The sequence below is a fragment of the Bombus pascuorum genome, chromosome 4 (genome assembly GCF_905332965.1).
Source record: "Bombus pascuorum chromosome 4, iyBomPasc1.1, whole genome shotgun sequence".
Taxonomy (NCBI): domain Eukaryota; kingdom Metazoa; phylum Arthropoda; class Insecta; order Hymenoptera; family Apidae; genus Bombus; species Bombus pascuorum.
This window is the reverse complement of record NC_083491.1, coordinates 10,966,346-10,987,893: the sequence shown is the minus strand read 5'-3', so window position 1 is coordinate 10,987,893 and position 21,548 is coordinate 10,966,346. Positions and strand designations below refer to the sequence as shown.

General features: G+C 28.4%; 3 protein-coding genes across 11 annotated transcripts; 1 reads left to right on the top strand and 2 right to left on the bottom strand.

Moving 5' to 3' along the window:
* Nucleotides 1-367: 367 nt before the first annotated feature.
* Nucleotides 368-9,125, bottom strand: LOC132906018 (ras-related protein Rab-5C). Of its 5 annotated transcripts, none has more exons than XM_060957844.1 (6): nucleotides 9,016-9,125; nucleotides 4,298-4,466; nucleotides 4,032-4,183; nucleotides 3,597-3,813; nucleotides 3,194-3,318; nucleotides 368-1,101 (listed from the first exon to the last, which is right to left on the bottom strand). In XM_060957844.1, exons 2-5 carry the CDS (start codon nucleotides 4,458-4,460, stop codon nucleotides 3,206-3,208), a joined length of 645 nt encoding a protein of 214 aa, XP_060813827.1. In that variant the 5' UTR covers nucleotides 4,461-4,466; nucleotides 9,016-9,125; the 3' UTR covers nucleotides 368-1,101; nucleotides 3,194-3,205. The 5 variants fall into 5 exon arrangements, with proteins under 5 accessions (XP_060813827.1, XP_060813828.1, XP_060813826.1 ...); XM_060957845.1 differs by having other exon boundaries at nucleotides 8,941-9,055; XM_060957843.1 differs by lacking the exon at nucleotides 9,016-9,125 and adding an exon at nucleotides 8,367-8,941.
* On the top strand, nucleotides 8,874-14,356 carry LOC132906008 (uncharacterized). Of its 4 annotated transcripts, none has more exons than XM_060957824.1 (11): nucleotides 8,874-9,007; nucleotides 10,679-10,785; nucleotides 10,981-11,202; nucleotides 11,396-11,892; nucleotides 11,969-12,143; nucleotides 12,210-12,545; nucleotides 12,625-12,830; nucleotides 13,033-13,279; nucleotides 13,364-13,594; nucleotides 13,669-13,920; nucleotides 13,987-14,356. In XM_060957824.1, the coding sequence occupies exons 2-11, from the start codon at nucleotides 10,684-10,686 to the stop codon at nucleotides 14,212-14,214; spliced, it is 2,496 nt and encodes an 831-aa protein (XP_060813807.1). In that variant the 5' UTR covers nucleotides 8,874-9,007; nucleotides 10,679-10,683; the 3' UTR covers nucleotides 14,215-14,356. The 4 variants fall into 4 exon arrangements, with proteins under 4 accessions (XP_060813807.1, XP_060813810.1, XP_060813809.1 ...); XM_060957825.1 differs by lacking the exon at nucleotides 8,874-9,007 and adding an exon at nucleotides 10,007-10,509; XM_060957827.1 differs by lacking the exon at nucleotides 13,987-14,356 and having other exon boundaries at nucleotides 13,654-13,782.
* An 820-nt stretch (nucleotides 14,357-15,176) lies between these two features.
* LOC132906014 (lipid storage droplets surface-binding protein 1) lies at nucleotides 15,177-21,273 on the bottom strand. 2 transcript variants are annotated; one of them, XM_060957837.1, is made up of 8 exons: nucleotides 21,112-21,273; nucleotides 19,234-19,392; nucleotides 18,563-18,748; nucleotides 18,285-18,477; nucleotides 17,520-17,689; nucleotides 17,036-17,293; nucleotides 16,837-16,935; nucleotides 15,177-16,689 (listed from the first exon to the last, which is right to left on the bottom strand). In XM_060957837.1, the coding sequence occupies exons 2-8, from the start codon at nucleotides 19,378-19,380 to the stop codon at nucleotides 16,552-16,554; spliced, it is 1,191 nt and encodes a 396-aa protein (XP_060813820.1). In that variant the 5' UTR covers nucleotides 19,381-19,392; nucleotides 21,112-21,273; the 3' UTR covers nucleotides 15,177-16,551. The 2 variants fall into 2 exon arrangements, with proteins under 2 accessions (XP_060813820.1, XP_060813821.1); XM_060957838.1 differs by lacking the exon at nucleotides 21,112-21,273 and adding an exon at nucleotides 20,210-20,328.
* Between the last annotated feature and the right edge of the window lie 275 nt (nucleotides 21,274-21,548).

Below are 21,548 nucleotides of genomic sequence, written 5' to 3'. Positions count from 1 at the left end.
GATACTTGATAATGTTTATTTAGACAAAATTTTGAAAATAATTTAAATTCAATAAAATGTGATTTGTATTGCTATTGGTAGTTAAAGTTTTATAATTTACAATGTGAATTATTTATTAAACTAATTCCTGCTTAACATGTAAAATTAAACATAAAGTACGAAAAAATATTATATAATATGAAATTTTAGAAAAACAGATAGTTTTTAACATGATAAAAACGCTAACCTAATTAGATGAAGCAATTGCCTTTCAATTTACTATGGTTTCATACAAAATTCGCTCTATTCTATCGTAATTGCAAACTCATTTATATGATATTAATTAATTTTGGATGAAATGAAATGGTGAATTTGACGAAATCCTTAGTAATATTCACAAGTTTATTTTTTCTTGCGTAATCATTTATAATTTATCATGAATTATTGAATAAAATTAATATACAATACATTTTGGAGCAAGATTTTGTTATACATGTTTACAAACTAAGAAAGTAAATACATAGGTAATCATAGCAGCAGGAATGGCGTACTATCTTACAAGACGTTTTGCGTGCCAAAATTTCATCATACATTGTATGTTTTAAATGTATATTATTGTTACTAATATTAGTGTTATTATTATTATTATTATTTATCAATGTTACCATTAATATTATCATTATTACTTATTACCATTAACATTACTTATTACATAAATCATATTTATTATATATGATTTATATCGTAATCGTATTTATATATATATGTATATATATATGTAAGTGTATATATATATATATATATATTTATTTATTTTTTTATATTTATAACGAACACCGCCCATTACTACTAGAATTACAAATGGGAGCTTAATCTGTCTCTGTCTCTCTTTTCTTCTTTCTTTTTTTGACAGTTCTGATACTCAAAATAGATGATATATCGTTGAATGCAATGTGATACACGCATTTTTTTCATTGATCACTCAGGAAAAATGTTCGTCCTGCACAGTTCACCTCCCATTCCAATATAGTGGTTTTTCTGATTGTTTTATATTCCACTCAAATATATATTCATTGCAGACACACTCATGGTGTATTTATATTTGTTGATTATGGTACAAATCTGTAAGCAAAAAGTAGAGTGTGTCTCCTACAGTAATTGATTAGATATATTAACAAAAATGCGTAGTATATTTTTTTAACTATTATATTACTTTTTACAGAAAAAAATACATTATACCTTATTTGAGAAATATTATAAATAAATTCTATTAAAGTTTAATGACAATGTCAGTTTTAATTCAGTTTCAAATATGATTATAAAAGAATATTATAGATATAAAATGCGTTAGTTATTGTATACTAGTTAAATTGTTAAATAATTGGTTATACACTACTACAATTGTCATTGCCAAAATATACTAATAAACATTATAAACTACAGAATACTTGGAACAAAAATAAAACAACATGTAAAACATGAAAAAATATTTATACAAATAATACTTTAATTATACATAACACAATACTACTTCCTTAAATTTCCTCTGAACTAAACACACATCTACGTTCATATAAACATTTATATAAAATAAACAAAAAATAAAATAGGTTTTGTCCTTTAATCACTACTTTCTTTTTAACTTACTTAATCACAACTATATTATAAAGATATAATTATGATGAAGGAATGAAAAAATTGAAGAAATTGACTAAGCAATGATTTATATTGTTACATTAGAAGTAATAATGATAAAGTTTTGATAAAAATGAAAAGAAACAGTTTTTACAGGATTTTTGTATTATATTATATACTACTTAAATAAAGGTTATTTTTAAAGTACTTACAGTTGTATTGATTAAATTAATAAACTCAAGTTTTAAATAAGAAATTAACACTTTCTTTAATATCATTTTATGATTTACAGTAGCAAATCTTAATAAAATTGTAAATATATTACAAGGATATTTTTACTCTCTTGTATCTAACATTTAACGGTATAATTAATATTATAAATGTATGTTATTCGTGTTTTAATCAAATAATAAGTATAAAAACTAAATGAAATAAGAATAGTATGTAACATTTTTAAGCATACAATATATAACGTTACTTTTTAATAGAATCTTGTAGAATTTAACATATAACGTATAAAAAAAGAGAAATTTTCTAATTCTGATGTAGAATTCTAATTATGCATTATTTCCAATCAAGTGTAAATATATATATATATGTTTTACAACACGACAGATGATAAAATACAACAACAGGCTCATTAAAAGTATACAAATAAAAATGGGAAAAAATGCGAATTGAACTGCGCATTATTCACTGCAATGGTTGATCTACGAAGCTACGTAATATACAACGATATATTATGTAGAAATATACTTATATAAATATAATTTTTGTTCTAAAAGTATAGTGCATATTAAATGCCAAAATATTTATTTATAAATATTTATCTTAAAATTGTGCTAAAATGAATTTATAACAGACAAGAATCTTACTGCAATTATGAGGTTTAAAAAAGTTATCAGTTTTTATAGTTTCTAATATCATAAATGATTTTTTAACTATTAATAACTTATTTTCTGATGAAAATATAGAATTTATGAAATCTACTCATATTGTCTGTTATGTCTTAAAAATTCAGCAGACTTATATACAAAAACAAACTTTTTAATGTAAAATATCAATTTTGTCCTCTATAATGATGACTATTTTAGATATTCAATGATTTAATATGAAAGAATATTATTATTATTAATATAATCCAAATTTTGATGTTTGCGTCCTTTTTACTTATTTAATAAATATTAAAAATGAAAGAAGTCAAAAGCACATGCAATAAAAATATTAAACATAACAAGAAATATACTACAGCAATATCTACTCATGTCTCACAATACTAATACAAAATTTTGCATACAGTGCCCCATAAAATGTTTAAATTTTAACCTAATTAATATCAAATCATTTATATCATTGCAAGATAATCATTAGTGTCTATTCATTATATATCTTAGTATTATAAAAATATGTGGACATAGTATACTACAATATTATATCAAATGCTGGACTCATATCTGATGCACATATTAATTGTTTTGTGATTCTTTCAAGGATATTATATCTTTCACCATTGTTTATCACGAAGGTGTCAAATTGTAACTAATATAAAAGTGTATACCAATATATATTTGACACGTACAGATTTGGATAATCACTTGCAACAATTGCCAGTTGCTGCCTTTTGTCCTTCTGTCTCAACTAATCGGCGACCTTGACCACTTGTACTTGCATTTCCTGATTGTTCATTCTTTGGAAGTTTCTTAGCTGTAATATAATAACACAAAACTTTATTTAACAAAAAGAAAAATACAAATTGAAATAGAATATTATTAGAGAAATATATTATACAAAGTAGATTAGTAAAATATTCTTAAATATAAAAAAAACTTTTTATAAACATACATTATAAAGTATGTACATTCTATGCGTTATTATACCATATGTAATTTAATAAGCGGTATTATTTCAAATCCAGATGTTCTCTTTATGTAGGTTAGATAAATATAATAAAATTGTTCGTGTGTATAATAATACAATCTTACCAATTGCCAAAAATATATCATTAACATTCATTGCTGTTTTGGCTGAAGTTTCCATGAAAAGAAGGCCATTTTCATCTGCATAAGTTTGAGCTTCATCAAATTCTACAACTCTTTTATTTGAAAGATCGGCTTTATTTCCAGCTAGTGCTATAACTATACTTGGACTGGCTTGTCGTTGCAGTTCCTTCACCCACGTTTGAGCACGTACAAATGTGTCCTGTAGTTTTTTAAAGATAGATGTAAAGATTAAAAAATAATTTTCATAACAATTATCAAAAAAATAATGACTAAAGTCTTATTACTAATTTTATTAACACAAAATCCAGAACACAACTATTTTTTTACCATTTTCCTGAATAAATATTTACATTAGATATTGCACATAATTTTCAGTATACTTAAAATGTATATTGAATTTGATAGATCTTTACTCACTTGGTTTGTTATATCATATACAACAATGGCTGCCTGCGCACCACGATAATACATTGGTGCAAGACTATGATAACGTTCCTGCCCTGCTGTATCCCAAATTTCAAACTTTACAGTTGTATCATCCAGGCATACAGTTTGTGTTAAAAATGCAGCTAAAATCAATAAAATACTATTTAGTTAGATACATATTGTATTAATTATAATTCATGTTATTTTCATATGATCGTTGCTGTAATTAATACTTATAGAGATATTGAAATCCATACCTCCAATAGTACTTTCTTGGTACTCATGGAACTGTCCTTTCACAAACCTCAAGACAAGACTTGATTTTCCCACAGCAGATTCTCCAAGTAACACCAGCTTAAACTGACATATCTTCCCTTGTGTTGAACCATTTGGCCTCTGGGCTGTACCCCGATTAGCCATGATCACCTATATTTAAAAAATTTGTACATATTTAGAACATATCACTCTTTTAGCGTAAAAATTATAAATTTGTTGCTGCTGTAAAGATTATAGTGAATTAACATTTATAAGATACATTTAATACATTTGAAAATAACAAAAAATTGGATACGTTAATTTAGAAACAACTATAACATTAAACTTATGTTTCATTATTTTTAATATTCCTCCTTATAGCCTTTGTAAACAAACAGTAACGCAAATTTTCTATAAAATACTTAAATTTATTCAAAGCCTTGTTACTATCTCTAAAAATATTAAAAGCATAATTCTATATTTAAAAAAAACTAACTATTTATTTCAGCATAAAACTTCAATTATTTTATATTTATTCAGTTATTATAAATGATAAAATTTTCTTTATAAATGAACAATACATTGTTAAAATAAATCCTAAATTGGCATTTAAACTATAATATTATTTTAATTATAAAATATAACATAGAATTATATAAATAACAATTATTGGAATTCTGAAATAATTGTTGATTTTTTACTTGTACCTAAACCTGTAAATCAGCAGATAAAAGTCTATTTATACTGAAAGTTCATATGTAATAGATAAGGCTTTCAGTTACATACTAAGTGATCAACATTTAACTAAATGTTTTAGCTTGAGCAATATAAACTGATAAATATACATAATAAATCATGATGTTTTTCTGTAAACTATAAAAGATTTTAATATAGTGTGCAGAAAGCTATACAAGATGAATTTTTAATATGAAAATTATTAAATAAGTATTTAAGTAATTAGTATTTCAAATTTAGATTTTCAGAAAAACATATTTTAAAGAATATTATAGCATATTAGCATATTGATTAAAAGTAATATATTAAATTAAATTTTTCAATCAAGCGTCACAAATATCAAATAATAGATTTCTTCACAATAGTATAAACATTATACCTTTCCAACCTTGCAGCTTGACTAGTTTCTATTATTTCTACATAAAACAATATAAAATAATTTGAAAGAAATTTTTTTGTAATATTGTACAAATAACTAATATTATAAAATATAAAATTTGACCACATGTAAATAACCTCCCAAAAATTGTATTACATTCAGTTTGCAATAAAATTAAATACAATAAAATATTATATCTACAACTAAATGAGAGAGAAGAATTAATATGGATTATAAGGATGAGGCTCCGTTAAAACGCATTACATAAAAACTGATCAAAGAACGGACGCAAAAATTGGAATAACAAAAAAGGTGTATCCTTGCGTATTTAAGCGTATAAAGTGCAAATAAACAAATAATCAAGAACCAAGATACGAATTACATCGTGAATGTCTGCAAAAATATGGAACTTGAGCAAATTAGAAGGCAGGAGAAAAGAATTAGATATTGACTTGCATAAATGCGTATGATAAAATCTGATTGTCTACTCTATTGCGATTATTTTCTGACACTTACAAGTGAAAAAAACACAGTAGGTATAAACTAACGAAAAATAATAACGTATACGGTTTAACCCATTAAAGCAGGGGATTCTGTTAATTACATTATCCAATTAGTTTGCGAGGAGAGTCTTGTTGAATTGAACGAATCCGTTATTGGTTTGCGATAATGTTACAATTGATAAAACCAGACAGACTCTAAATGATAAACGCGTAGCCTGTTCTAACAAGGAATATACGAGTGAGAATTGGTAACACGATGACTAAACGCAGCAACTTCACGGCAATCACGGAATTCGCGTTACTCGCGGCGACGAAAAGGAAACAGGTCCGCATCGCGCGAGCCCGTCCGGGTACGGGCTGACAGGAAAAAAAACATTCCTAAGAGAGAGAACATACTAAATGAAAAAAACATACGCACATATATACAGAGCTTACGCGTACTTAGAAACAAAATGAAGCTACGTCAAACCTTGCATACGTACGAACTCACCCCAAACTTATCTACGTAACCAACAGCTCATAACCTTCAGCGAAATAGTATTATCGAAAAATCACAAGAAACCGTTAAAGCGATGCATAGGGACTGCGAAAGAAAGAAAGAAACCGATAAGGACAGACAGAATTCTGTGTACGCGCGCGCAAATTCTCTTTCTCTCTTCCTTATATACACATACATGCATACGTAGGTGTTCTTACATACGTTCTTTCTTTCTTCCACTTATTAATACTCTGTCTTCTTTCCTCTCATTTGCTTATTTGCTTAATCTGCGTTTCGTTCGTTCGCTTACTGATACGCTATCCCCACCCCCTTTCCCGCTATCTCTTTCTCATTCATTTACAGTGGAAGACAAAAGTATTCGTTTAGTAAGAATGCGAAAATAAAAAGTATTGTATTTGTTACAGTATTAATTATATTAATATACATATGATTGTAGATTACACAGATGTTTGTAGTAATAAAAAGAAAATACAAACTTTGTAACTTGTAGAATGTTAATATTTGGAACAAAAGTACTTGCACTTTATAATTGATTATTATCAATATTATAATAATTGATATATTTTATTAATAACAGACTATAATTTACTTGGTATGTAATACATTAAATTTTTAAGAAACCCTATTGATATTTTACTTTATTAGAATCTTTGTGAAATATTCTATTATATCGACATACAAGAATCAATGAGATTTAAGCCTGGTGATTGCTATGGTGACTTCCAGTCCTGGTCCTATTGAAATTAAGATGTATTTTCAATTCCAACATTATTTGACCCATTTGGGTAGTAAATATTAGTTATCTATTTCCTAATGAAACAATACCCCTGTCCTTATCACTATACTTTTTTTCTCATGCTTCATAGTTGATTGTACGTATCTTAAATCTATTTCAGTATCTGTTAATCAGCGTACCTTCTCTCATTCGTCTGATTGAAATTTCTGGAAAATCAAAATACGATGCTTTTCAAACATCTACACTTAAATATTTTTAAAAAATTTCTGCAGACAAATGCCAACAAAGTTCAGCAGGATTAAAACCTATAGCAACAACCAGACTTAAATGTATGATGGGAACTAGAAAAACAGATAAGAAAATACTATATTAAATTAAAACAATATTTTAAGAAGATGAAATATTAATAACTCTATAAAGTATTAATTATAATATATAATAATAATCACTTACAGCGTATAGATATTTTGTCCCAAACATTAGTATTATGCAAATTTATAATTTTTATAAGTTACTATTAATTATTTCAGTTGACCTTTGTTTTTTATATTTGTTACTACTAACATTGGTGTATAATGTATCATATGTATGTCAATCAACAATACAGAAATACAGTACATTTTTATTTTCACATTCCTATCGTACGAATACTTTTGTCCCTCACTGTATTCATTTACAATGTCTTTCTTTCACTCACTCTCACTCCATCTTTCTCTCTTGAACTCGTTCATTCATGTTAATTCTTTCTCTTTCCCTCGAGATAGCGAGGGAGGGAGGACAAGAGAAGCAAATAAAGGGTGTAAGCGATGCGCCACGATAGTTACAGTTCTGACTACTTGTCACCGCCCGTGAAACGTCAGCAAGATCTGAAATAATCGAGAGGAGCTAAAGCATATTCTATGAATTAAGAGAAAACGACAGAGAAAAAAGAATTCACAATCTAAAAGAAACCACATGTCCTAGGATACACACGTAAAATCTTGTCGATGTTCGTGCAATAGAATACACATTAAAAAGACGAATAACGTAGACACGGTATCAAGCATATTCTTTGCATCTGTGATAGATATCACAATATCCCATAAACTAAACTGTTTCGTTATGGGTTATATAAAAAAGAAAAAGTGAACATTAGAAAAAAATTAGAAAAAAATGTTTGAGGTAACAAGGAAAGGGACACCTGGCAACTGAATGAAAACTGAAATTTTCTATGGTTAACCTGCTAGCGTGAGGAAGCTCGCCGTCGAATAAGAATGCGGCACTAGCTCTTTAGACGGTCGATGAGCGCACAACACCGCGCGACGATGATTAATGTCAATTCACTGCCGCGCGTCAGATACGATCACTTGTCTTGAGTAAATCGGCCCACTAACCGAGCATAGATCGTGCAATCTATATAGAATGTGTACATTTATGACAGCTCCAGTTGGTACACACACACACACATACACACACACACACAGAGGGCAGATTACACGGCTCTATGAAGCTTGTTGATTTTTTTCACATTCCTCCTTATACGTTCGGAGAATTAAGATCTTTCGCCACTTTTCGGAAAAACAATAACTGTTCCAAATGACACTTTTCTCGACAAGATGGATGGTACCGATGTCTCTGTAACCTAACAGAATGAAGATTAAAATCAAAGTTGATCGCACTGTAAAGAATCAAGGTCCAAATCACGCACACGGTACACACAGTGCTGCAACACTTTCATTTACAACGTCAAATCCGAAAGTCACGATCACACGCAATAGTTTACCACCGATCAATCAATGAGTCAGTCAATTTACCCAGATATTCTACGTGAAATTATGAAGAAACGTTGAACAGATTTTAATCTGAGAGGATCCTTCAAGAGTAAGTACCTTTCTTCAATGTCGTTTTCTTTTTCCTCGAATCGGTAATGGCGCATTTCAATGAACACAGCAGGAGAACGGCGCCACTGCTGACCAATAAGATTACAGTTTCATTATATAGTGTTCTTTATATATACAGAATTAGGTAAGAAAAATATTAATTTTCAATTTTAATAATTTATGTTCTCCTTAGAACTTTTAGTTTTATTACTATACATTTTTTAAAATATACGTGTATATACTCTTATTTCTAATATATTTCACTACAATTTAACGTTGCAAATGTTTTCAAATGTAAGTAGGGATCTTTGTTATTAGTAAATTTTATATTTCTTTATATACACATAAGATATAACGTCAGGTATTAAATATAAATTATAATAATATAAAGTAAAATATCAGAATTTCATAACATTCCAAATTCAATCTTGGAATATTAAAGAGATTCGCAACTAATTCGTATAGTAGGCGTATTAAGGCGGATACTTAGCAACAATTTTCTTCTCCCATCCTTATTTTAAATTATTTTAGAATTTTTATTTTATACTTGATCCACACTAATGTGTAAAATATTCACTTATGCAATTACTAAATCTATAAAATTGAAAGAAGAAACTTGTTACTAAAGATTCAATACAAAAAACGAAGTTATATATGTATGTATGTTTATTATTCTCTTTCGAATTAAAAAGGTTATATAATTCAGTCGTCGGAGAATAAAGTTAAATATTGTATGAAAAATGTACTAATATACATTGTAATATAATATTTTATCATTAAATTTATTTCATAAATCTCTGAAATTGATTTTAGTAATTTTTAATAATTGCAATTATTTTTTTATAATTATTTCTTCAATAGAAGTTTATATAAATTACTATTAACATAAATATTTATCTCGAAATCACTATAGTAAATATTGTTAATTATTTTAAGCATTAGTAAAAAAATATAAACTTATTTCATCATTTTTAAATTACAAAATGAAAAATGAATTACGATAATTATGAAATATGTAACAAACTTGTTTTAATTATATTTATTATCCAGTATCAAATAATTTTTACACATGAAATAAAAAAAAAATGAAAATTTTACATAAAACCATAGTAGCCGTCCTGAAAGTAAAAATGGCAACAATGCAAGAGCCCGGCTTCCATATATTTAACCACAGCCGACTCTAGAGTCAGCTCTGTTTCTCTAACTAAAAATAGGTTTTCTGATGCGATGTTGCCACGTTTTTCAGCAGTTCTAGTAACTACTAGAGTCGGCTGTGATAAAACTATTAGCTGCACTGATTGACTTTAATTCAATTGGTTAATTTCAAACGTAATATTTAGAAATGGCCGCCAAATACCGGTTTTCTGCAAAACGATATTTATTATTTCCAACTTTATAAGTGTGTCTATATATTTTAAAAGAACGCGTGTGCTTTATATTTTTGGAATGTACAAATAAGAATCATTTATTGTACATGCCCACATGTATAAATAATTATATTTCGTAAGAGATTTTATTGAAAAAACCATACTATTCAATCTTTGTAATTGTACTATTTGTAATTTACATATAAAAATTTATTAGATTTATTAACTTTAATGTTATTAAAATTAAAATCTAGAAGGTTTACTAATATTCGAAATTTTATAATTACTTATGATATCTTAATTAGACATAATGGACAAATACCAACACATAAGAACATTCATATCAGCGGTTTTAGAATATACTAAACATCCAAGTGAAACAACCGCTTCAATTTTACAACGAAATCTTGGGGTAATTATATATTATTTTATTGTTTTTAATACATTAAAAATGAATAGTGATTATAATCTTACATAATACTTATGAATGACTTATATGAATATTTGATATGATTTTGCAAAAGCTAAAACAAACTTTAATAAATATGTTAGTATTCTGTTCCATATATATAAAATATCCTTCATAATAAAAATTTATGTTTAAAAGGTGATAAGTACATCATTGGATTTAAGCATTTTTGATCCTGGAACTAACATAGCAGCAGAGTTCTATGTTAGTTTGCATGAGCTGATGAATTCTTTAGCTTCTAGAACTACTTTGATTTGGAGTGCTGTGGATGTTTTACAAAATGCTTGTCGCAATGCTGCTGCAAGACAAGCTCTCATCCATACATTTAAATTTGCACCTATACTGGCAAGATTATTGGAAGTATGTATATTTGTATATTTTAAAGATCATAAAAATATAGCATTAGAATATGATTTAAAAAAATATAGAGATACATTTATTTTTATTACATTTAAGGTTCATATTTTGCTTCCTATAATAAAATTTTTGAATTTAATAACTGGAAATATAAAAATAAGTAATAATTTAATGCTTCTGTATAATAACTTCATAGGCAAATTTAACAAGTGAAAAGAGAATACGAGTATTAAAACTACTACAAGAATTGACATATGGAATAAAAATTTATTGGCAAGAAGCTCATTTACCATATTTGGTATCAGTATTAACACAATGGGTGACACAATCTAGGGAAGAAAACATTATTGCACTTTCCTTAGGTGTACTAGTAAATCTCTGTTACAAAAATCTTCCAGCTGTATATATATTAATAAGAACGATTGATACAAAAGCATTCATACGAACTTTATTAAAAATACAACATTATAGTGTTAATACCAAAGTACAATGTTGTAAGCTTTTGATTATATTAGAACATACAAATACAAATATTTCGGAAAAATCTATTTGGGATTTTGCTGATGTCACATTCAGCAGTTTTATTACAGCAATGAAACAAAAAGATGTTCTATTACTGAGACACATTATAGATTTCTTTGACTATGTTGGACAAAATGAATATTCCCATGCTGTGTTGTTAACATATCCACAGTTAGTTACTTTATAATTTTCAGTGTAATTTTGATATTTGGTATAAAAATTACCTCATTTTTATTGTCTTAATTAGTTATGGCCGAGGTGTGGAAAATATATTGGCCACATTAGAAGATAATGCAGATCCAGAATGTGTTGCTCTCATGATGGAATTTTTGTCATTTCTAGTAAAATTAAAATTATCTGCTTTGGTGTCTTTATATCCTTTATGTGTAAAAACTGCAATGAGTTGGGTTCCTGTAGAACAGGTATGTCTTCTATATATTTAAATATGAATAATGGGTAACAGATTATAATAATCTTTTCAAAATTAGGTGTGTTCCAGAGCATTAACTTTAATAAGAGTTACAGTAATTGATGCACGACGTACTAAATCGTCATCTGAAGTGCTGGCAGAATTAGATGCTTCAGTTTTAATGCTCATAATAAATTCAGAAAATGACGAAATTCAAGGAAAATGTGAATTAACATTAGAAACAGAAACAAAATTAGCAGAATTAATGCAATTATTTCAAGAAATGGTTAAAACATCTACACTCAGAACAAAAGTAATGCAATCCTTGAATGAACAAATGATACGAAAATTATTAAGTCCAATGTTAGATTCTGAAACATGTGCAGCTGATAATTGGCCAGGGAATTTTATTCAAGTATTGTATTCTTGTTCCTTAAAAAATATAACTCTTGTTTTTTTATAGACATTTTTTATAATGACATTTTCTATTCTAGAATCCTACTACAAATTTATGTATTTATGCATTAGCTTTGACTGCTGATTTAGCTGCTGATAATTCGCAATGGTTAACTTTATATTCTGAGTTACTTAGAAAAAAACAAATTCAAATGACAATGGCAAATGCATTGTTCACTGGTGATACAGACATTAAACAAAAGGTTCTACAATTGACATCTACCATGGGATTTCCTCAAGAATGGTAGGTTTCATCTTAATGTTCTTTAGTTGTTTAACAAAGTACAAAGATTTTAACAGATCTTGTTATTCAAATAAAACATTACTGTATTTTCACTACTAAAATTGAATGCTTTAGCAACAAGTTATTTTAATTTTTATTGATGACAACTCTAGACAAATTCACTATCAGATGCAAATTGTATCCCATGTTTTTGTGTGACAAGTGTTTCCGCGGTGGCGCTTTGTATGAAGCAACTGGAGCCTTTGATATTGGTACAAAGTACTCATGGTATGGTAACAAATATTGGAAGTAAAATGTCCGTAAATGCAAGTAGTGAAATGGTTCCACTGTTTTCTTTCGTACAAGAAGAACGGCTTGATGCATTTTTAGCAAAATTGGAAAGAACTTATGAGTCAAATCAAATCAATGATATTACCACATCAGCAGTAATGGAATTGTATGAATACAAGGTATATGCTTCTTTTTAAATACATCTTAACGTAAGCACAAAATGCTTATTATATTTATTATATCTTATATTCGTATTATAAAAGTTAGCAGCTATGAGACATGCAGAACGGGCTATGCAATCTAGTTTAGAAGCAGCAAACAATCATGGAACCAGTTTGCAACATAGGCTGGCACAAGTAGTAGCAGAATCAAGCCGTTTACATCAAATGTTGTTTGACACACAGCAATGCTTAGAAGAAGTGAAGTCTACATTGACTGTAAAGCTTGCTGAAGCAGAAGAACAGAATAAAAAAGTAGCAGCTATTAAAACACAGGTTAGTACTTTTCATAGTGAATCTATCAAATAAGAATTTAAATCAAAACTAAAATATAGAAATCATATTTATAGGAAATCGAAGGTTTAGAAAAGATAGTAACGGAAAAGACTGCTAACATTGATCATCTAAATATAGTACTCGTGCAACATAAGCATGAATTAGAAAGTACTTTAAATAGAATTGAAACATTAACTAAAAGAATAAAAGAGTTAGAAATTGAATGTGTGACTGCAGATGCAAAAACCAAGGAAATGTCTAATAAGAATCACGAACTTAGTAAACTACTTCTTAAAAGGCAGGATCAGTTAAATAAAAAGGATCAGGTACGTTTACATAGACTCTATTGTTATAATAGAATTATTAATGTATGTATATATAACATTAAATAGGTAATAGAATCAAAAATTGCGGAAATTCAGTCTAATCAAAAAGATATATCTGCACTCAAACAAGAAACTCAACAATTATCAGAATTAGTACATACATATGAAAAGAGTATTGCTGAAAAAGAGGAAATAATTAAGAAGATGAAAGCAGAATTGATGGATTTAAGTCGGATGCGTGACATGATTTTCGAACTTACTGCCAAAAAAAAGGAAGACCTAAACACAAGCTAATATTATATTTTTGTTGCAAAATTTATTTTCAAATTATCAAAACAATTTGATAGTAATTTTTAATGAAATATTTCTTATTGATACTATTTTCTTATATTTTTAATATAAGTAATAGAAAAATAAATTTCCTTAATTTCTAAAACATTTATCAAACATCTTAAAATATCATGTTCTATTTTTGTCGTATTTATAGACACTAAATACGCCTTATTTTAGGAAAGGAAGTCTACTGGCAAATTTTATCTGCTTTCTGACGTTTGGATCTTTCAAACAAAAAGTAGCATATGGTTGAAAAGCTGTTCCCCGCTTTTTTTTGTGGTCTATACTGTGATGTAAAATGGTAGTTTTCCAAATTTAGCGATTATATAGTTTGATAGTAGTAAAAGTTGAAGAAAATAGAAAAAGTGGGGAAGTGTGATTGTATATGTAGTTATTCTATGAACAAAATTATCTGTACTGTTTACAACGATAATACTTCAGCTACTTAATACTACAATTCTACCGGTACAAGGTACATTTGTATCTTTATCATTCGCAACATAATTAGTGTTTTTCATATTAAAAGAATAGAGATTACATATTTTATACATGTAATATTTTATTGAAACAAAATATATAGCTCGAAATTGTTGAAAATGCAAAAGAAAGTGTTTCGAAAATATGCAATCAGAAAAGATTTTAGCGCATTTACTTTCATTTCGTTTAAGAAAAAAGTTCAGCGAACTATTGGAAAACCAGTGTCACTTGCATTGGTATATTAGTAATTAAAAACTTCTCAATAATTTTTTGCGGAGGTATTGCTCATATTTTGACATTTATTAAATGATAGCTTGTGTTAGTACATAGATGTGTATTGTTTTAAAATCTTATTGTATATGAATAATTTATATAATATTTTTTCGACGATAGAAGGAAATAGCATTCTTAAAAAGGATTCGTTAAGAATTCAAATGAAAGATTAATTAATTTCATTTATTTTGATGTTTATTTTAATGTCGGAGCTACATAGAATAATATATAATGAGTAATTAGCATTAATTCTAATTTAATGTGTGCTAGTTCTACTTACGTATACATGTATATTTTTATATATTATCCCTCAATAACAATATATTATACCCAATTTATATTCACCATTTTTCTGTATTTTAGATAAAGCATTTATCACATTATATCTATTTTAAAATCAATGATTTGAAGACATAAAAATTTATTCCTATACAACTGAAATACTGATATTATTTTCAATATTTTAAATTGAACATGGATAAGAATATAAGCTATACTTGCAGAATGAATAATATTCTTGCAAAAACAAATTTATATAAGTAGAAAGATTAAATATTATAACATTATAGCAGAGTAATAATAATGATTAAAGAGATACAGATTACAGTTTATCTTGAACAATTGAAAATAAAGCAAGAGGGGGGGGACAGATTTTGTTACTTCACAATTTAAATCATAATATTCTGTCGCTAAAAAGTGAAATTTTTAATTCAATTGTTTCTTTGTGTATGTGTGCGTGTGCGTACCTTATCAGTTAGTTAAAACACATTAATGTACTAGTTACAAACTCTAGTTTCATTAGCTTTGATAACAGAAGCGATAATTAGGTCCAAAGTAATATTAATGCTTTAAAAAAATTACTTATCTAAATTCGCTTACTTATTTGCAACGTACTATTCTTTATTATTTTTCTAACTATTGCGACATTTGTTTGAATAATTTAAAAATTGAAATTTATTAAATTATATCATTCAATAAAATAAAATGTAAGAGGCATATTAAGATAATTATGTATGCATAAACTAATGAAAGATATCTGCATTGGATTAAACATAAACACAACTTATATATATTATATTCAATATGTGTAGTACAATCATAACGAGACATCAATAACAAGCTTCTTAAAGATATATACGGCCAAGAATGTATAATCTACTTCGAGTCAACAAAACAAATAGACCATCTTTTAATGGCATTGTAATGACTGTGAAATTATCATAATATTTATTTTTGCACTTTCTTGTTTCTAGATACATTATAGTTTATATACTAAAAGTAAATTCAAGAATTGAAAACTAGGAATGACGGATACACTGTGTCTTCGATATAAGAGAAATATTCATTAATTGCTTAATGTGAGTGTGGGAGTATAATGTGTTCGAAAACTATATTATAATATTTCGGTGGATATTGTTTATCTGTGAAATTTCAATGAGGAATTTTCCTGATACATAGTTATCAACTATGTTTCTATTCTATTTCAACTATGAAATAAATGCTATCATAGACGGAACTTACGCAAAATAACTTATAACCACAGTTTTGTTACTCGATAGTATCGATACCATTTACGGGAGGTTTTGAAGACATCGACATGTGGTTGTTGTGGTTTTGTTGATGACTCTTTGCATGTGTTACTTTGGAAACACATGGGCGACCAGCTAGAAAAGTTGCGAACTGCTCCTGTAAAAGTAGCATCAGTTGCTTGATAATATTCTTTGCATTGATATTAGTTGATGACATAGGTACATCATAATTAATAAAAATGTATAATAAATGTGGTTCGTGGTTAAACATTATTAGAGTGAACATTATTTGAATTCTACATACCAATAAATGATTTATAGATGAATTGAGCCTTTGTATAGCCAAATTAATGGCTGAAATTTGTTCTTTTGCTGCACCCCTTTTACCGATAATTGGCATCATCTTCAGAACAGAAAGAGGCCGAATAAACATAGATAAACGAAGGAACCGTAGTAATGAATATTTCAAGAATTGAATGATGTACAAATTTATTGACAATTACTCTGAAAGTAGCATCCGCAACTACGAGCAATTGATGCGACACTCCAATGAGAAGTCTACCAAGATTGCGCGGGGTTCTAGCTGCTAACGCTGTTGTCCCATTCACCAGATGAACAATACGACGCGCAGATTCACGCGTTAAAAGAACCAATAACTGTTCTAGAGTAGCTGGTCGAGCTTGGTTTTCTGGTTCAGGTAAACTTAATGTTCCCCAAAGTTCTTTCGCTTTTTTAAACGCTAGTTTTGGGTCCGTTGCTAACTGTAACATATCAACTTTATCGTTCGCACAACAGAGCAAGTATATAATTGGAAAATGATCAATGATGCAAAGTATAGTTTCTTTATTCAGTAAATGATATTAATAGATAATACAAATAAATAATACTTACTCAAGGCTTCCTTCTCCTTTCATTTTACTTTTGCTAATTTTTATTTATTATTTGTATTGTTTATTACGTATATCAGCCGAAAGAAGTGTTACTTACCAATTCTACAATATACAAAAGTATATGAATGCATTCCGTTCCTTGTTCCTTAAGCGCTCGAGCTTCTGCTAATGTGCGACGCGTTAGCCGTTTTTGTAATTTCCTAGATAGCCTGGCACCATGTTTGATAGTTCGTGTGGTCTTACTCACAGGTTCAGATGGAGAGGAATCTAAAAAATAATTTTCGTTGACAACGATTTAACTTAATCGATTATTTGTTCGCTCGATGCGGTACTTGACGTATCAGTTAACACTGAAACTCTACAATCGATACAATCGATACCAAAGAAATAAAGATGAAAAATACACGAAAAGGTATATAATGCAAGGGAAAATCACTAATTTAATTATTTGAACACTGCGTGTCACGATTAATTCGAATAATCAATATTTAATATATATTTAGAAGTTTAATTTGATATTAATTGAACATGATTTCATTTGTTATACATACAGTGACAACAAAAAGTATTTGCACATACCTTTATTTTCCAAATGAAGCATGTCTTTACCAGATTCTATACACTTCATTTTCATAGTACAAAATTTTTGTAGTCATATGAAATTACTGTTAAGTGATATAAAATTTAATATACTTAGATTTAATTAGTTAATACGTAAATACTATAATAAATACAATGATGTACGAATACTTTTTGTATCCACTGTATATATGAAGTGTAAAAGATTACTTTCTTAAGTTGCTATTAGAATATTTAAAATGTGGTCTAAACTACTATCGGTAATTTAAAACGAATAATTTACCATGGTCTACTGTATCGGTAGAATCAGCAGGCAAGTAACGATCAACATATTTATCTGCGACAGTTAGAGCTCCATCTAATCTGTCTACCGCTGCGTTCGCGGCTTGGCTTCCTATCAGTTTCACGCTTCCGGCACGCATTAGAACAGGCCTCACGATTTTTTTGCTTACATATTCTCGTGCATTGCAGTATATCTTCGTAATATAAAATACACATTGATTTCATTCTTTAGAGTAATGAAATGTTAAATAACTAACGTTTAACTTTAACTGTACTTACAAGATGCGGAGGAAGATGCACGGCTGGTACTCTCTGTTCAACGATATCGATACCTTTACAGAGCAATTGATCGATTGTCATAATAGGCCCATTTAATACGGAAATCGCAGGTTTCGCTGACGCTGTTGCAATTGCAAGTGATTGTTCAGCAGTACATAAACTCCAGCTCATCAATGAATTTGAACGCTGAAATTAACAATATCATATTTGTCCCTTGATTTTAATTTTTTTGTGAGGATATAACGATTACTAAGCTAGATAAATGGAGGATTAAGTAGAATAAGATTAATGTTTAAAAATGTGGTTGACATTTAAATTAATACGAATATAAAGAACACAAACTTATTAAAAAATTGTTTTATTGCTGCATACACGTGCATTTATCTGAATCAGTCGTTTAAAATTTCTAACTAAAAAATCATTGAGAAATATTTAAATTCTTGCATTAAAGCAATATTTTCATTTTCAGTTATATACTTTCATACTTCACTATTATAAAGATAACAGTTTGCTCACGATATTTTATTTCTGGATACAATGTACATATTTAAAATTTTGCCGATCATTGCAAATATACAGCACTTTCACAATAAATGAAACTAGCAAGTGAAGGACGAGAGAAAGTGAAACGATTCGTAAAACTGTCAGATTATTAAAACAGTTTTGCTTACCTTTAGTCTATCGTAGACGTTACCAGCGATATGTATACTGTTTTCTACAATAGGAAGGTTGGAGATTCTAACAACTGATTCGAAACGCGGCAAATCGGAGTGCCGTTTGTTTTCGGAATATCGAGTTTTCGGGTTTGTTCGCGCCATTTGAGATAGTTGCTGTAATTAAGTCAAAATTATTATTTTAATTTTTAGTACAAAAATACTAATACCTATATGTATACACAAGTGCCAATTTCAAGCTTTCTGTTATTTATGTATGTTTTTGTATATTATGTTTTAATTATATTTTATATCATATTATACTTTTCTATTCCGAATGATAGTTTTCAGTTTAAAAATTTATTCCTTTTCTATATTTTTCATAAATTTCTAGTAATGTAAATAATCTATACATACAATGTAGAACTAACAACGACGTGGTAATATTTCATTTTTACTTTTAGCAATATTCTTGACGTCAGTCGTCTTACAATAAAAGAAGACGAATGTTGTTGGTATTGTTTATAATAAATGTGTGATAACTTTTGATAGATACACATACAAGTTCAAACAAGAGTATACAACGATTGTATGCATATAACGTGCCTAATGTATGAATTATAGTAAAGGAAGTTAATGATTAGAAAAGTCTGATCAGTCACATTACGTCATCGAATAATATTTCTACAGCTTTGCAAAATTTTTAAATACACGATATAGGCAGTGCTGTATACTAATCGAGAGAAACCAGTTGTAGCAATTGATAAGAAAGGTCACATTATAATGTACCTCGTGGTTAATGTCGAGGCTGTACTTTCTCTTCAAGTATGTCAATAACTTAGATTTATTTATAGAGATCTGTTACCTACATCTTTAAGTCATATACTTAAATAATAAATACAAATATAAATAATGTAAGTTATCTTACTTCCGAAACTAAGAACGCCAATTTTATGTCGACAGAACGGTGTACACAAGTTCGTTTCAAACTTACTATAAAACCATAAAATTATACTATAGGTTCACGTTGAACACCGGTCGATACCCTTATTCTTATCGCGCTTATCAAAACCACAACGCAAACTTTGTCGATTAATTCGAACTAATCCTAATTCGAACAATATCTCGTATTTATATATAAGATGTATATGATATATATATATATATATATATATATATATATATATATATATATATATATATATATATATAAGAGAGAGAGAGAGAGAGAGAGAGAGAGAGAGAGAGAGAGAGAGAGAGAGAGAGAGAGAGAGAGAGAGAGAGAGAGAGAGAGAGAGAGAGAGAGAGAGAGAGAGAGAGAGAGAGAGAGAGAGAGAGAAGTAGTAGTAGTAGAAGAAAGCGCCATCAGGTTCAATATGTATATAAGCGCGGAAGAAATGAATTTGAGGAATAATCGTTAGAAAGTAATTGGAATAAATATTTTCGGATCTATTAGAAAATATATTATAACGTTGTTAGAAAATATTTTTATAATAACAAGTTCAATAAACTTCAATATATACCTAAAATATTGCCGTATCTAATACAGTTGTATAGAGAATATATAGAGAATACAGATATCGAATTTCATAATCTAAATCTATTTCACAATAAAGATAGGAATTAACTATCCAATTTCTTATATAACGCAACAAATTTATTACGCATACAATATTTTACTTCATTAAACGTAGATTCCATTAATCTTTAAAATAGAACTTTACCAGAGAGACAGAGATTAATGAATTTTATGGTAAACGCCAGGTATAGTGACCGAATCACACGAGGATGATCGAATTGCATTTAAATCTATATTAAAATTTGAAAATGCATGAAAATTGGACCTAAGCAATGACTAATCGATCGATAGTAGCTGCACAGATAATTGATCCTTACCTCAGGGTGCGAAAAGGCAAATGGACCGATAGTAAAGCGAAGACTTGATCACGATGAAATTATATAACGGAACTTAGCAGGGTGTAAAAACAGATGGAATGACAGAGTCGGTGTTTCGCGAAAGAACACGCCACTGACTGCACGTCGGAGTCTGCGAAATGGTATCTCATCGGTTTGACCTATGACACGCCGATTATACAGCCACGGCGACCATCATGCCTCATGAATCCATTTTTTTCTCAGCTCTTGCTTTACACTTATAATCTAATAATACCCAATAAAAGTTCTGTATAAAGATCATGAAAAGAGAATGAAGGTTAATCCTGATTTGTCCGCTCATTCACGTTCAGCACAATTTTTTGCTCAAACACGAGGGGTAATGCATGTTAGACTATTCAAGGTTAGGTTTACTATAAAGCGTATTTTTTTTATATACA

What these genes read in the sequence shown, in the direction of transcription:
- LOC132906014 (XM_060957837.1), bottom strand. Translation starts at nt 19,380, where the DNA reads ATGGCGCGAACAAACCCGAAAACTCGATATTCCGAAAACAAACGGCAC. An exon ending in TTTTGTATATTGTAGAATTG is followed by an intron (nt 17,294 to 17,519) that starts GTAAGTAACACT and finishes GATATGTTACAG; the next exon opens with TTAGCAACGGACCCAAAACT. An exon ending in TTGCGGATGCTACTTTCAGA is followed by an intron (nt 16,936 to 17,035) that starts GTAATTGTCAAT and finishes TCTGTTCTGAAG; the next exon opens with ATGATGCCAATTATCGGTAA.
- LOC132906018 (XM_060957844.1), bottom strand. Translation starts at nt 4,460, where the DNA reads ATGGCTAATCGGGGTACAGCCCAGAGGCCAAATGGTTCAACACAAGGG. An exon ending in TATATGATATAACAAACCAA is followed by an intron (nt 3,814 to 4,031) that starts GTGAGTAAAGAT and finishes AAAAAACTACAG; the next exon opens with GACACATTTGTACGTGCTCA. An exon ending in TGATATATTTTTGGCAATTG is followed by an intron (nt 3,319 to 3,596) that starts GTAAGATTGTAT and finishes ATTATATTACAG; the next exon opens with CTAAGAAACTTCCAAAGAAT.
- LOC132906008 (XM_060957824.1), top strand. Translation starts at nt 10,684, where the DNA reads ATGGACAAATACCAACACATAAGAACATTCATATCAGCGGTTTTAGAA. An exon ending in GTTGGGTTCCTGTAGAACAG is followed by an intron (nt 12,144 to 12,209) that starts GTATGTCTTCTA and finishes TTTCAAAATTAG; the next exon opens with GTGTGTTCCAGAGCATTAAC. An exon ending in TAGCAGCTATTAAAACACAG is followed by an intron (nt 13,595 to 13,668) that starts GTTAGTACTTTT and finishes TCATATTTATAG; the next exon opens with GAAATCGAAGGTTTAGAAAA.